Genomic DNA, 15,125 nt, shown 5'->3' on the forward strand with positions numbered 1-15,125 from the left:
GTGGTGAATCTGCCGCCCTGCAGACAGCGGGTCCCTGGCCAAAACTGCTTTAATTGGACCGCACTGGGCAGATCCTGCATCTCCCCCCGACGCTGCAAGGCTGCAGCATCTGCCTGACATCTCCTTTCAGCGATTAAAGAAGAAATGGGACCAAAACAATTATTGTACAGGCCTGAGCATTTGATATATGTTTATTGCTATTCAGGTTTAGCTAGGAATTTTGTGCATATCGGGTTTAGGTGGTTATCCAGACTCCTCGCACAGTGCTGCAGAGCTCCAGAGCATCTTGTTTGCACGTCCGTGGTAAGCAGAAGGTGGCTGGGTTCGGTCGGTAGCGGCTGCAAAGAAGAGCCAATGCACCAGCTGAAGTTAATATCACACTCAGTGGGAGCAGGGGAGTTTAAGACTTGGTTGCTCAGTTGTTTTTTTAGACCATCGTATCTCATCAGCAGGATCTGAAGTGCGGACTCTGACCCAGGGAGTATTCCTTGTCATTATTTACAAAAAAATCCAGCTTTCTCACTTGTCTCCTGCTAGTTTGATATGAGACATTTACAGACAAACATCACCCTGACAGACAACAGCACAGGACAGTAAGAGGGAAAGATGTGCCACTATACACACTTTCTTTTTACTTTCCATTAGCAATATTTTTCCAAGTGTCACAGCTACCTTAGTACCATTCGGAATGCGTAAGTAATATATTTGGATAGAATATACTCTGATATGCAAATGTACACGAGGCCCCTGGAAAAGCTCACATCAAATACTGTATCATTAGAAATAATAATAATAAAAGCTATTTATGACACGGCCTTTATTCACAGAAAGATTTGCCCCGGGGCTTTGTTTTTGCAGTTTGGCTTGATGACAGATTCCCCCCCCACCTCTGCCCTGCAGTCCACATCAGCCCAGATCCCCACAGGACACAGACAGGGAGAATAAAACCCCGCCGGGGCAGAAGCTCCCCCAGCTCACCACCGCAACGACGCCGCAGGAGAAGGCGAAGCGATACAGCAAGGGGAAACGCCACCGTAGCGTTGAGCATACCCGGGGCCCGTGAGAGCCCCTCGCTGCTACACGGGACGGGCTGTTTTATCAGAGTCTGAGCTGCGCCGGCTCGCCCAGAGCCGGGGGGAAGCGGGCACGCCGGGCCCACCCTAAGGCACTGCAGTCACACACCCTCGCCCATGCTCCCGATGCAGCCCCCCGGGCAGCTGCACCCTACCTTCCATGTTTTAGCAGGACATCAAACGAGAATTTTACAAAACCCAGGACGCGGGACCAGTTCCCCCTTGCCTGGGTACCCTGGTGAGGATGGGGATTTGTCCGGGCAATGGGATTGCCCGAGGGATTGCCCATGGGCATCAGAGCGCAGGGGGCAACGAACACGCTTTGCGACCAGCTGCCGCTTCCTCAGAGTCCTTTGGTATCTTGAGTTGGCCCGACAGCGTCCCAGGAGCATTTGCTGATCAGCGATGAAAAAACCCAGCTGGGGAGCCACGGGAGCAGGTGGGAACGCTTGTCCCGTAGTCCCAGAGCGAGCACGTATCAGTCCCAGAGCACGGATGTGTCAGTCCCAGAGCGTGCACGTGCACCACTCCGCCAGGACCAGATGGATGTGCAGCCCGGAGCTCGCTCTCCAGGCTGGTGCAAGAGAGACGAACTGTCCGGCACGAATGATTTGGCAAAGTCAGAGCCAGGACAGCTTGTCTTGAAAGGCTGGAGGAGAAGGGTCAGGTATTTTTCCTTCTTCTTGGGCACTGATTGGTTCAAGTTTGTATCACAGTGAAGTCTGAGAAGTGGGGAAGAAACCCAAACCACCTTCCCTGAAAGAGAAAGCCTCGTTTGCCCGCCTGGCTCAGGCTGGAGAGGACAGCCTCTCCCAGCCAGGCACGTCCGATCCGCTGCTGAGGGAGGCTTCCATCGCTCGGTAGCAGACTTGGGACCTTCGCCCTCCAGCCAGCAGTCGCGCCGGAGGAAAGCAGGCGGACAAACCAGCCCTGTCCCACCGCCCGCCCAGGCTCACCCCCGAAGCCCATCCTCAAACACGAGTAAACGTAAAGAGAAACTAAGAGGCACTAATAACACAGATACGGGGAGACTCAGGCTTGCGACTGTCAAACCTGGCTCCGGGTGTCTTCGTCCAGCTGGAGAAAAGCCGAGTCCCCGTTTCAGATCTCCTGCAGCGAGTGGCCGGGGTCGCTGCGTTCCCGTTTCACCAGCGGCTCCCCCACGCTCCGGGAGTCCGTGTCCACCTCGCTGCCCAGGTCACTAATGTCATCTGCAAAGGACAGGTCTCAGCATGAGAGCAGCGACCGGAGGGGAAGAGGTCCTTTTTCCCAACAAAGCAGGGTGGAAGAGCCAGCAGGAGGTTCCCCCTCCCACAGCGATTCAACCCTGACCCAGTGGGACTTCCCTTGAGGGAGAGGAGATACCTTTGTCCAGCAGTGTTGGGGACAGGGATGTAAGGTCACCGAACTGAAAGAAAAAGGAATTACAAGGTAAGTGAGGCTCATGGAGACCCGAGGCGCTAGACCTGCAAGTTGGCATCTATTTCCAAGCAATTCTAACAAGAGCTTAAGGGCTCAGAAGAAACCACAAGCATCAGTAGTGCCGCTGGTGAAGAGCAGAAAGCAAAACCAAACCACATGTTTTGAGGAAAAGTCTGCCGCTGGCATTTAAACCTCTGGGCAAACACCGCACAATCCAGGGCAGGGTTGAGCTCTGGAACGAAGGGAGAAATTTTTCTGTCTCCCAAGTCACGACCACGTGCTGTCACAGACCAAAGGATGGTGCCTTTTCTCCAGCCCCCTGCTGTCGGGCAGCTGCTCGGACATGCCAGCTATTCACCTCTCCTGGGACTCTACCATCAATCCACCTCTGTGCAACTCTCGGCAAAGCCTTTGCATTCACGTCAGGAAAGTACTTTGGCTTGCAAGGCCACGGTGCCAAGTGTAACCAGAGAACTGGTTCTGGAGATGCGTTGTCTCCCGCTGTGACAAGGTCTGAAACACTAAATTGCTATAACAATGATGCTGAAAAGTCACGCAAAGTTGGGCAGCAGAAAGAACTGAGGAGAGCAGGAGTTATAAAGCACGCAATGGAAATGGAAGGACACGATTCATCCTCTTTTGCTGGGAAGAATCAGCCTCCTCCTGGAGAACAGAAATATTGCAAGAGTTTGAAGAAGGAAAGGCAAAACCTGAAGGATGAAAGCCTCCCACAGCTAGGTTTTGCTGGAAGCCACTCTCTGCCTTTCATGTTCCTTTAATATCAATAAAGACAGAGGTTTTGCAGGGAATAGCGGGAACTTGCAGCGCTGCTGACTTGGGGCAATAGCATGGGTCTAATGGGAGGGGAAGGGAAAGCAAAAGGCATGCAATTGATTTGTCTGGCTCCCCTACATGAGCTCCAGGGAAGGAAGAAAAGCTACGAGCTTCAAGGAGCAAATGAGATCAGTTTTAATCTAGCAGTAGTTTCTATATTGCTGTCATCGGTTGATCTGGGCCTTTTAAATTTGGGCATTTCAGAGTGAAAAATTGGAATTAGCTTCAGCTAGGCACCAGATTTACTGTCTGATTTCTTAAAAAAAAAAAACCAATCCCCTCCACCCCAACACAAACAACCCATCATTTCTCTTCTTCAAGTCAAAACCAGAGAGAGTGGCTGACTCTGCATGTAACTCTGGAGCTTGCAGAGGCCTGAAGAAGTTCAATGAACGGTACCACTGAAAGTTGCAGGGAAAGTAACTTTTGGACCTTTTTATGCTTGGTTTAATTTTGTGTTTGATGGGACTTTGCCCCAGCGGGAACCCCAAAGTCAGGGTTGGTACCCACAGGTTATGGAGAGAAGTGGGGAGATCCTTTTCCTCCCTCCTCCAGGCCTCCGAAGCCCAGCTGATGCTCAACTGCCCCAAAACCCACCAGCTCAGGTATTAGCGAGCCAGGACGGAAGACGCTTAAGGAGCTGGATCCTCCTGCCAGGCACTCAAAAAACTCAGTAAATCCTTTGGCAAAGATGGTTATAAAAACACGTTCAGGACACAGTGTGGTTTGTGAACCACTCGTGTCTTTTCAAGCGCAGCTTAGTTTGGGTTTGTTTCTAGGGAATAAACAATTCTCACCTCTCCCATTACAGCAATCGGCGTCTCCCCTGTTGCCTGGGCAACACGATGCTCTACCAGATAAAACATGTATTCATCATAGAGCAGGCGAATCAGGTGGAAGGAACCAAAGCTGGCAGCACTGCGCAAGGTGAGGTCACGGATCACCATGGAGCTGGAAAATGGCCGGGAAACAAAATATTTGGGTTGTGTTTTACACTTGCATCACGGCTGATGTGAATCCTTGACCCTGAAGGTACCTTGGGACACAGTGCTCTGTTGCTACCTCTAACCCAAGAGGATCAAAGCACTTTAAGAAATTAGTTGATGGAGTATCCTATCCCCATCCTGAAGGGATACAGGAGACACAACACTCCCTTCCGTACCAGGGCGGAGCAACAGTTAACCAGAGTTGCATGGGAGTAAAGAACTTGGCCTTGGCTTTTCAAGGAGCTATTTAGGCAGAAATATCTCCAAAATGAGAAAGAAAATGTACCTATAGAAAGACCATTTCAACAGGAACTGCCTGGCTGCCTTGGGGAAGCTGGGACTGCCCTCGTGATGCTTCAGGACTTGAGTAACAACATTATCCAGCCAACTAGCCCACTGGTCCAGAGAACTCTGCTGCTGCAGAGTGAGCTTGAAATCTTGCTCCAGCTTCTGTACCATGCCTTCCTCGCACTGGCACACCCACGAGGCTTGCTCCTGCTCAGGAAAAAGGGTTGAGAGTTACTCACGCCAAGTCCGCATGGTTGTTGCATCCCAACCCAGGAATTCAACTTCATTTCTAGTAGACAAGGACTCCAAACCAGCTCTGAATCACGGCTCCTCCGATCAGCCCAGGCCACAGTACAATATTATTATTAGAACTATATTATTGCTGGTAGCAGTACTTCTTACAGAAGTTCCTTAGTACCTTCTCCACTATTCACAGTGAGATGGCAGACTTACCTGGAAAAGTAACACCAAACCCGTTAAATTGTTCATTTAATTGCTTCTTAGTATTGGAAATAAGATGCTGATTACCAGCAGACAACCTCATTATAGAGGTCCTGTTCTAGACACCACGACCTAGGAAAAGATACCATAAATTACCTGCACATTGGCGAAGTCGACCCGATTGAGATCGCTGAGCATCTGGTTTATCTGGGAAGTGTTCTGCAGCACCGCACGGGCAGCCTGAGCCAGGTGGTTCAGGGACGTGTATCTCCGTAACGTCTGCGCAAAGGCACTCACTACCCCGACCTGCAACACAGCACGCAGGGCTCCGCGAGCAGGAGGCCACGGGGCTGGAAGGCAAATCCTTCCCACTGCTGAGCTCAAACACGCAGCACACGTCAGCTGGGGTAACCTGCACAGTCCCACCCGTGCTGCTGTCCAAAGCATACACGAGCGCTCCAGAGCAGCACTTTTGCAGCATATGTTGCATCTTACAAACCAGCTTCTGCATTTCTTTTCTTTAAACTAACAGGTTTTCACACTTTGCAGAGTCCAGCAAGGTGAGAACAGGCTGCAAGAATTCATGGCTTTAGGAAAGGGGAGTAGGAGCCTTAGGTTCCATCTCTGCAATGCCATTCAGTCCATGAGCTGTCCTGCACTTTCTAGCAGGACAGCTTCATCCCAGTGCAGAGATTTTCTTCCAGAAAGCTTTATCTGCAATTTCAGGACATGGGAATGGCTTACTGGACAGAGCACCATCAGGTTCTGGTACAAAGGAATCGCCCTACCTGTCCTCCCACTCCTTGCTGATTTTGGTTCATAATTATTCATTACATCCTGTTAGTCTGGAGTACACGTGGCCAAACCCCAGCAGTCATTTCCAGTCTCTGTGGAACACTGCGACACGCACACACGCACTCAGTTCATACCCCGACCTGCACTGTGCTTACCTTGGTCTGGACAATCTGGGGGGGAAATTCACTCATGGCGTTCATCAGCCACCCTTCCAAACTCTTGGCAAAATTACGAATTGCCTGTGTAAGTGTGCCTGCAAAGAAGTCTGCAGAGTTAGAAAGGCTGCTCCGAATCATCTTTGGACACCACTTTCTAGCTGAGGATTGCTGTGGAAAGCACAGCCTCTGATCTGGTTAGCTGTGATCTCGATTTAGCATCAAGGAAACCAGCTGGGTCCTGAGATGCACTCAAACTAATTCTTATTCTTATTCTTATTCTTATTCTTATTCTTATTCTTATTCTTATTCTTATTCTTATTCTTATTCTTTCTTATCCTTTTCTTATTCATGGACCTTCTGAGCATTTTCCAAACGTTGAAATATGCTCTTTAAAGACACACATGTGCCCCAACATGTAGACTGACAACAGCAGCTCAGCGGGACATGGCTTTCCAGTACTGCTCAGCCCAGTCTATGGCTGAGTTGAGGCCTCCAGGAGACTGACGCACGCACTTCATTGAGGAGCCAAATCAGAGAGAAAACCCTCGATATCCCATCACTGATCTCCCAAATGAAAGTTGACCCCAAATTCTCAGGAGGTGTAGTAGGGGACAGGATGGGCCTACATAAATAAAGATACGATCTCCGAGGAAACATCTCACAAGGATTAGCTGTACTTATTTGTGCATTAAGCTTATGCTTTCACCTTGGCTCCTAGCCAAAGTCAGGAGATGTGATATGTAATAAACCAAATTTTAAAAAGCATGGGAATTTCCAGGGGCCACAAAGTACCGTCGACGCAGAGCAATGCTGCAGGAGAAATATTGCTATTGCCATAATTTAGCTTGTATTCAAAACAAAAACCTCTAAATCAGCTTTTACCATGGAAATCTTTGTGGCAAGTGGTAGCCAGACCAAGGGAGTCATGGATCGCTGTTTGTCAGACACAACATCCCGTGACTCAGCCCAGCGAGGAGCAGGAGCTGAGCAGGAGTTGGGACCACCCGTGTCCTCCTGACCACGCCGCAGGATACTCACTGGGCACCGGTCTGAGCACGTCTGGGATGAGAATCTCCACCAGGGCCTGGTACAAGATGTGATCGCAGCTTCTCATCCATTTGAGGATGGGTTCGTATTTGCACAGAGTGATCAGCTTATCTTTTGGGAGAGTCCCTTCGTGTTCTTCATCGCTGTGGGAGGAGGAGGAGGGAGGCAGCGTTAGCAGCAGGTTTGCATTCAGTGTGTTCACCCTTCCTCTCGACTTCTAAGCCCGGCTTTCAGCAGAAAAAAGTCATTCATGTTTCTTTCAAAAGGAAATGTTTAATTGTTTATACAAGTCTTTGCTGACCCTGCAAGCACCTCTCTCTCTGTGGGGTCAGTCTTCCCTCAAATCCGTATCTCCCGGCGTTTGGCCTTCGCTTCTTCTGTCTTTAGGCTCAGTTGCCTTTCACAGACTCACGTTCACGTGTATGTGGGAACTGTGCTTCAATACAGCCATTTCAGCAAGCAAAGGCTTACCTGGTGCCTCCTTACAGACCCAGCTATTTCCAAAACCTTCACACCTCTCTCCTCTGCTCTAAACCTCCTCAGCTGTAGCAGTAGGGACAAAATGTTTGCAGCAAATGTTTTTTGAGCAGATTAGTCGGTATTGACAGATCCTACAAATGGTTTCGAGGTGTTTAACACCTTCAAATGCCGAATGTTTTCAGAAGGAAAAAGATTTGGTGTTTTGATGAGAAGAGAGCATATTGTCTCTTAACTGAATCAATCAAGCTTGCATTATTTTCTTTTTTACTACTTTATCTACTTTATAGATGTATGGGAACTTTTTCTGCTTGATTAAGGCATAAGATATTTGGTTAAACAGCAAGCAGAGAAAACCAAAGCCTTAATGCACTGCCAGAGCATCAAAGCGGAGCTGCTAAGACACTACGCTGGGAACTGGGAATTTGCAAGGGACTCTCCCCATGCATTACATCAAAGCCAAGCCTTGGACATACCATGAAGAGGTACTTATAGCCTCTGCCTGAGCGGTTTTTGTAAATGAACTCTACAGGCATACTCCTGGAACACTCACATGGAGAAACTGGCCATCAAGTACCTAAACTTTCTGTTAAGTGGAACTATATTCTGCATTTTATCATGCTTTCAAACAGTTTTCCACTTTGATAACATTTTGGTTTTCTTTGTGTATATATAAAGCAGGGGGAAGGAGTGCTTTATTTACTTATCTTGATTATTAGCAGTGGTATGGAGGGTTACTAGAGCGCACAGCCTTAGCAAGATACGCTAGTTTAGACAGAGCCCTGCAGAAATGCTGCCTCCAGTACCCAGTGAGCCTATTTGTACCTAGCACCGCTCTCTCTGTGGTGTTGCAATACGCCTTGGAGATATACCCTTAACTAAAAGAGATTTTGAAACAATCAAACAAAGCTACAGTGATTCTTTGTGGGAAAACATCCATTGGGTAACATCTACTGAGGATAACAGGGCCGTATTCTACCGATTATTATGGGGTATTTGCTTATTAATCAAACTTTTATCATTTTTCTTCTGAATATAAAATGTCAGTATCGGAAGTCCTTATATAATCTGTAGAAGTGGACAGGACAGACTTTTAATACAAATTTTTAACAAGAAACCTTCACCTTTTCAATTTTCTCTGTTTTCATTTATTTCCATTCCCCTGTCTCTTGGCAGCAGACCACCAACGCATAAAGGATGAAGAAAAGGCAATAACAACGAGCCAGGCAGCAGTACAAAGATCAGAGCAGCTTCATTTGCCATCATCTGCCTCAAAACACGAGGCACTTAAAGATCTGGATAGCCATCCAAAGCAGCGAGTCAGTCTAGATGTCACTCAAACCTCAGAGCCTGAGATGTCACTCAAGACCGATACCTAAGGACATGGAATCGTTACTGTCTGCTCCTGCTGACCATTTACGAAAGCATCATCCCATTCTCATCCATCCAAACGCTCTCTGCAGTTTGGATTAGCACTTGTTACAGGAGGTACAAGGCACATAGATGTACATAATCAGAGCAGATGCTTTCCTTGGAGGTCTGAACTTTGTGCAGTCATTACGATATCAAACACTTCTGACACTCTTTGTAACGATTCTGCAGGGAAGTAAATACTTTCAAGTCCCACGAAGCACTCAAAATGCCTAATGAAGCTGAAAACGCTTCATGCATTTTTAAAAGAGAAAATACCACTAAAAAATGGAGCATTCAGAAAGAATCAAAGCACAGCAGTGTACCTGGACGGCAGGGCAGTAGAGCCATCACTAGATGGTGTTTTAGGACTCCAGAAGGATTGCCACAGTTTCTCAATATAATGAAATTGAAGATTCATAACAACATCCAAAGTCGCCTAACAACAAAGAGTACAACTCATTAGCTGCTCTGCTAGCGTCTTGTCACGCAGTGTAAGCATAAATTTCATGTGCTGCCATTTAGATTAAATAATTTACAAGAAAAATAATGGAAAGGGCATTGTTTTAATAACCAAGATAACATAAAACAGGTCACACAATGAAAAAATAACATAAAGCGCAATATTTGAGTTGCAATACCTAGCAAATCAAGCATCCCCTATTATATTCTAGCTTTTCCTAAGAGCATGCTATGAGATGAGCGCATGAATTATGTCCCACATCAATCAATAAATCAATTAAAAATATTCCAAATAATCACCTCGCAGTGTCGCCTGTAAAGAAGCTGCAGAGTTTTCACATCATTCATGGTGACCCCTTCGTGTAAGAGGACATTACCTAGATCAGGGGCTGGGAACTCGGGAAAGACATGGGTTACATCTAGGGAAAAAAAAGATAGGGAAAGATGGTGAGAGTCAGGAGCACTGAGTTACGCAGGACTGCAAATGGGTGCAAGGTGCTGCTGTCGCTGGTGGCTATCTTTCATGTCTCAATGGGGGAAGAAACAGGAGAAATGAGACCGATAATCTAGGACGTTCCTATTCATGCTGCTATACTGGGCAAAAAGCGAACAACCGCAGCCCGTTTTATTCAGTGCGGAAAGGAAAACGTTTTCTTTCTCTCTGTAATAAAAGAAACAAGAATACATTGTCCTCATCTACTGCGCTTCCCATTAGATTTTCTCCGAAGCCTGAAAAATGTCCTTCTGGTATTTTGAGAGTACAATGGAAAATATAATTGGACAGCAGACGCATCAGGAGCAATTGTATTTCAGAGAAGGCTCAGAGCTGGCCAGGATTTGGCATCCCTACTGGAGGTGACGGAGACACGTAGATCCACGACCAGCAAAGCCAGAAAGCTTGTCTCCCAAGGGGAAGGTCCGTATGGATCGTCTGCATCGGATACATATTGCTGCCTTTGCAATGAAGAGAATTGCTCTTCTCCCTCCAGCTGCCCGTCTTAGCAAGGCTCTTCAGGACCTCCACTCCTTCCATCCAATTTGGATAAAATCAGACGGATTAAAAACATACTTAGAGGGAACCAACAGACCTGACGGTACAAGGGAAAAACCTTCCTGTGGGTTTAGGAGTTAGCAAATAAACTTAGCAAGTGTGATGTTACAAGAGCTTATTAGCTTATTACTATATATTTTATATACAGTATATATAATACTGTAGACTATTATATATATTATATATATATAATATATATATAATACTGTAGACTTATTAGAAAAGCACACAAATGCAGAACAGATGGGGCTTGCTGGACAAGACCTTCCTTCCTCTTAAAGTTATAAGCCTAGACGTGAGATATCTAACACATTAAAGAAGTCTCCTCACCTATGAATTGCTGATGATGTTGACTTTGAGCGGCAACCGATTGCTCCGGCGTAGCGTGCGGGTTACTATTGGACCCACTCTCTGCCATGCCATCCATCTTCTGCGCTGGTCTATACCTAAATGTAGAGCGTGGCTTGGGATTTACACAGGCATGAGCAAACACGTATTTGTAACCCAGTCACGCAGACTTTTGTGTTACATGTAATACATGAGGTTACACTGAAGGCCAGCATTTTCAGGGTTGACCATTTATATCACCTACTCAAGTGGAGGGGGAAAATGGGAACCTCCTTTTGAAAAGCACTCCCCAAGACAGAATTAAAGGGGTTAAGAAGTTTGCCCAAGGTGACATAAAAGAAGAAAACCAGAAGCAGAGCTGGAGGGGGTGCCAGAGTGCAGACTCTGTTTCAGGAGCTGACTTTGGCATTTACTTTCTGTTTGCAAACTGAAGAAATAAATTCTTCTGCTCCTTCTTCACTCCAGCAAGAACCGTGTGTGTCCGTGCTTCCAGGAGACAATTCCAAATTTCTTTGCGCGTTGTGTTTTATATTCAAAATTACTCAGATACAAGACTAACCCCAGCGCTATTTAACTTGCACTGTTGCACAAAAAAAACAACAAACAAACAAAACCCCAAACCGACCCAAGCACAACACAAGCCCCCAAGTCCTTTGCACTGATTTGACACAAATAACTCCATAGGTGAGGTCCTAAAACAGTTCGGTCAGAGGGAGGCAGTCAAAAGCAGCACATACAGTGGCATTCTCCGTAGCAGCAGGCTGAATCGAGCCGCTCGCAAACAGAATAGGCAGATAAATGCCATTTCATAAAATCATAGAATCATGGAATCATAGAATGGTTGGGGTTGGAAGGGACCTTTAAAGGTCACCTAGTCCAACCCCCTGCCATGGGCAGGGACATCTTCAACCAGATCAGGTTGCTCAGAGCCCCGTCCAACCTGACCTTGAATGTTCCCAGGGATGGGGCATCCACCAGAAGTGGTTTTGGACCCTTCCACCACTCAGAGTGGCCAGTGACTTGCAGCCCCCCTCTTCCACAGCTCAGCTCTGGCACTTCAGCAACCCTTGGGTTTGAACTGTCCCAACACGCTCCCTTTGCTCCCAAGCGAGGCCAAGTCCCAAGATGGGGTCTGCCGCGTTCTTTGGGAAAGGAGCACCTTTCGGGGGCACCGCTAGTGAGCCCCAAGATGCTGGGAGCACCTACCTTTGCTTCTGGTGGATGGGCTGCTGCCTCATTGCCATGTACTGGGTGTCCTCCTGCAAACGGTTCAGCGGAGACTCCGGTTTTAGACGGATCCCATAATAATGATATTTGGAGTTTCCCCTGGAAGTAGCAGCATTGAAATCGCTCAGTGTAAGCTAGTCAATGGAAGGGACATCGTAGCCCTGCAATTTTACTCTTAGGCTTGTTTTGACAATACACCCTACTTCTGACAGCACACATCGGTTTGCTGCCAAGTGCTATTTGAATGGCTGAACTAATGAATGCCATCATCCCCTATAAAATTTAAAACCACATGTCGCAAAGTTCAGTGACATCCACATTTAAAACCCAGCAAGGTTTGTTCCAAGTAACCCATGGTAACTGGAGAAGAGGAGACAAGTGTTACAATACAAAGTGTTATTAAACAGAATGACAGAAAGACCTCAGGGGACACTCTGCTATTTGATTAGGGTTTAAGGATTTGTTTTTTCCATAAAAACAAACTTCCATCTTTATCTAGACTTGGATAAAACAAGCCTGACTGAATAGCCAACTATGATAAGAAAAATGTCTTTCTGTTGCCAGCACTTTCACAGCAATGGCAACAGACTTTGATGTGGCTTTGTTCTTGGAGTTGCTTATTTTTGTAGTTTTGTAAAAACTGAAAGCTTTTTGCAAGCAAAAGATGCTGTAATTCTTTTTCCTTTGCTGGTCAGTGAAGCTGCTGTGATGCTCCTCAGGCGAATGTCTTTCCATCACATTAGACAGAAGTGTCAGTTAAAGTTTTTCCACCAAACTGGAATTTTTCAACCCCCAAGCGTCTGCTTTTGGGAGCGAGAAGGACAATTATGCAGCCATGGATACATGACGACAGTATGTCCAGCTTGGCTTTAGCCAATTGTCGCGAACAACGGTTGAGCCGAGTCCTCAGTGGGCGAGGAGACCGAGCCAGGGGAGCAGCAGCAGGGTCTCCAGAGCCCTCTTATTGGGGATGCTTAAAATTCATTTGCTGTGTCACTACGACAGGGTTTGGAGGCACCTTAAATCCAACGATGCTTCCCGTTGGAAAATTACATAGAGAAATTTAAAAGAGGAATATTTGTCAAAGAATTAACTCTTTCTTCCTTGTTGGGGGAATTTTCCCTTTTGAAGGGGAAGGTTGAATCCTTCAGTCTTTGTCACTGTACCAAAGGGCTTTACACACACTGAGTGCCCAGGTACGAAGTATGCTTCAGCCATGTCTTAAGTGATTTTAAGTGCCTGCAAATTAAATAACAGCTGCATTTATAATCTAAATGAATGAATAAAAAAATAATGGTGGACAGCGATTTCCATATTTATTGAGGTTTACTGTATCCTTCCCAGCCTGCACATTTGCAATTTTAAGTGGGTTTTTTGCTTGTTTGTTTTTTCTTTAATCCTTGATTGGATTAAAGAATTTCTCTCCTCTAACGAAATTATTTCAGAGCTCTTGCACTTGAACCAATCTACAGAAATCCAAACTCTCCCCTGCTCTTCCTACGGCTGTTGCCTCCACATTCCAGCTGTGGAATGCCCTGGACACATCTGGTTTTGTTCTTGTTTTGAAGCTCAAATATCTAAGCTTGAATTTTATTATAAAATGTTACACAATCAGAGCAACCACTGTTTCTCTAGTGTATTAGCTATTTTTTTTTAAATTAGAAGCTGGGATAAAATGCAAACTCAGCTGTGCAAGCTGTGCAGATACTTTGGATGCTCCCTTGAAGGACACATATGTAATTACAGCAAGTATACTTTCTTATGTTACGCTTTTGTGGTAACATCATATGGATCTTTGATGTCTTAAAAGAAAAAGATCTGTCACAAGATTCAGCCTGCCGCTTTGGGAATTTAAGAAATAAGCCATTTACATCTGTACAGCTTGTCTACATCAAAGATGCGGGCACAGGTTCTGTTCTCATTTGTGATGGAGGAACTTCACTGGACCCAAAGGGAGAAACTGTTTCACTGCACCAGAATTTTGGGCTCTGCAGCTGACAGCAGCAAGACGAGTTACTTCATCTTTTTGAGCCAGTAATGGAATGAGAAGAAGCCTGGGTTCAAATAAAATATTCTTAGACTCCTTAGGAAATAGCCTTAGACCAAATTCCAGCGTGGCTGGACAAGACACCGTCACCAGAGACCTGGAGTGTGTCTGAAATTAACTGTATTGTCAAGCCTCTCACACTGCTGATTCACGGTGAGAAAGCAGCTTTGCCTCACAACACACGGAAATTACTTCTGTGCCTCAGAACAGCAATTTTTTTTCCCCACAAGATCATGGTTGGTTGTTTCTGGAGATCTCAGAAGAAAGACCTGTGTCTGCTAAATGATGCTCAGTAGGTTCTCAGTATGCGTGAGAGAAGTTGTAGGAGCTTTGTGGTTTTTTTTTTAAACGTAGATTCATACCAACCTGGTTCCCAGGCGGCGAGTCCTCAGCCCCATGAACACTGACCGGATCAGTTTTCCAAAGGAAGCGGCGTTTACTGGATCCAGTTTGTGCTCCTGGCAGTGCCGCAGGTAATGGTTGTAGAGAGAGCTCCTGGGAAGGCTGACGCCTTCCGCCGTCTCGTAGTTGTCCAACAACCACTGGAGCTTTATGTATGGAAAACATAAATAAATAAAGAACACATGAAAGTCTAAAGAGGGCTGGAACGGGCTGTGTAAAACCGTGTCAATGCTTAAATGTCAGGAGAGCCCATCTGACATTAAGAGTTCAAGAGAACTTAATGCTGGGTAGTTAATTTATATAAGTTAATTTATGTAATTTATGCCAGTTGCATTTTTATAAAAGTAAAAGGACCCCCAGCCCAAAGCTAATAACCCAACAAAAATGCTGCCAGATTTTGCAAAAGCATTAAAACATATTCCACCTGCCATCTCAGTGTCCACCTCGGATTCGGATTAATTTCTGCAGAGCCAAAATAAAGCTGTAAGAACTCATGTTTTCCAAGAATAAAGATGTTAAGATACTGCCTAAGAGGAATCAATTTTAGGGGAACCAAATATGCTGCAAAGTCTTTATTAATTTGAAGATTGGCATGTCTGCAACTGTTCACTTAACAATAAAATTAATAGTTACCAAAGCAACCTTAAAAATTGGAGG

General features: G+C 46.0%; 1 protein-coding gene across 7 annotated transcripts in view; it reads right to left on the minus strand.

The window, feature by feature from the left end:
• Positions 1–170: 170 nt before the first annotated feature.
• The window catches only part of RFX2 (regulatory factor X2), a 61,205-nt gene continuing 46,250 nt past the window's right edge, over positions 171–15,125 (minus strand). For 6 of the 7 annotated variants that reach the window (XM_075175518.1, XM_075175516.1, XM_075175514.1 and 3 more), the window contains 12 exons: positions 14,433–14,614; positions 11,999–12,118; positions 10,775–10,890; positions 9,694–9,812; positions 9,258–9,370; positions 7,036–7,187; positions 5,995–6,092; positions 5,201–5,350; positions 4,602–4,810; positions 4,127–4,280; positions 2,439–2,481; positions 171–2,284 (listed from right to left, as the gene is read on the minus strand). In XM_075175518.1, coding sequence (XP_075031619.1) covers positions 2,175–2,284; positions 2,439–2,481; positions 4,127–4,280; positions 4,602–4,810; positions 5,201–5,350; positions 5,995–6,092; positions 7,036–7,187; positions 9,258–9,370; positions 9,694–9,812; positions 10,775–10,890; positions 11,999–12,118; positions 14,433–14,614 — 1,566 coding nt within the window. In that variant the 3' untranslated portion in view covers positions 171–2,174. The remainder of the gene's footprint in view (positions 2,285–2,438; positions 2,482–4,126; positions 4,281–4,601; positions 4,811–5,200; positions 5,351–5,994; positions 6,093–7,035; positions 7,188–9,257; positions 9,371–9,693; positions 9,813–10,774; positions 10,891–11,998; positions 12,119–14,432; positions 14,615–15,125) is intronic. The other variant, XM_075175515.1, reaches the window with a different exon arrangement.

Source organism: Calonectris borealis, chromosome 28, assembly GCF_964195595.1.
Source record: "Calonectris borealis chromosome 28, bCalBor7.hap1.2, whole genome shotgun sequence".
Classification (NCBI taxonomy): Eukaryota; Metazoa; Chordata; class Aves; order Procellariiformes; family Procellariidae; genus Calonectris; species Calonectris borealis.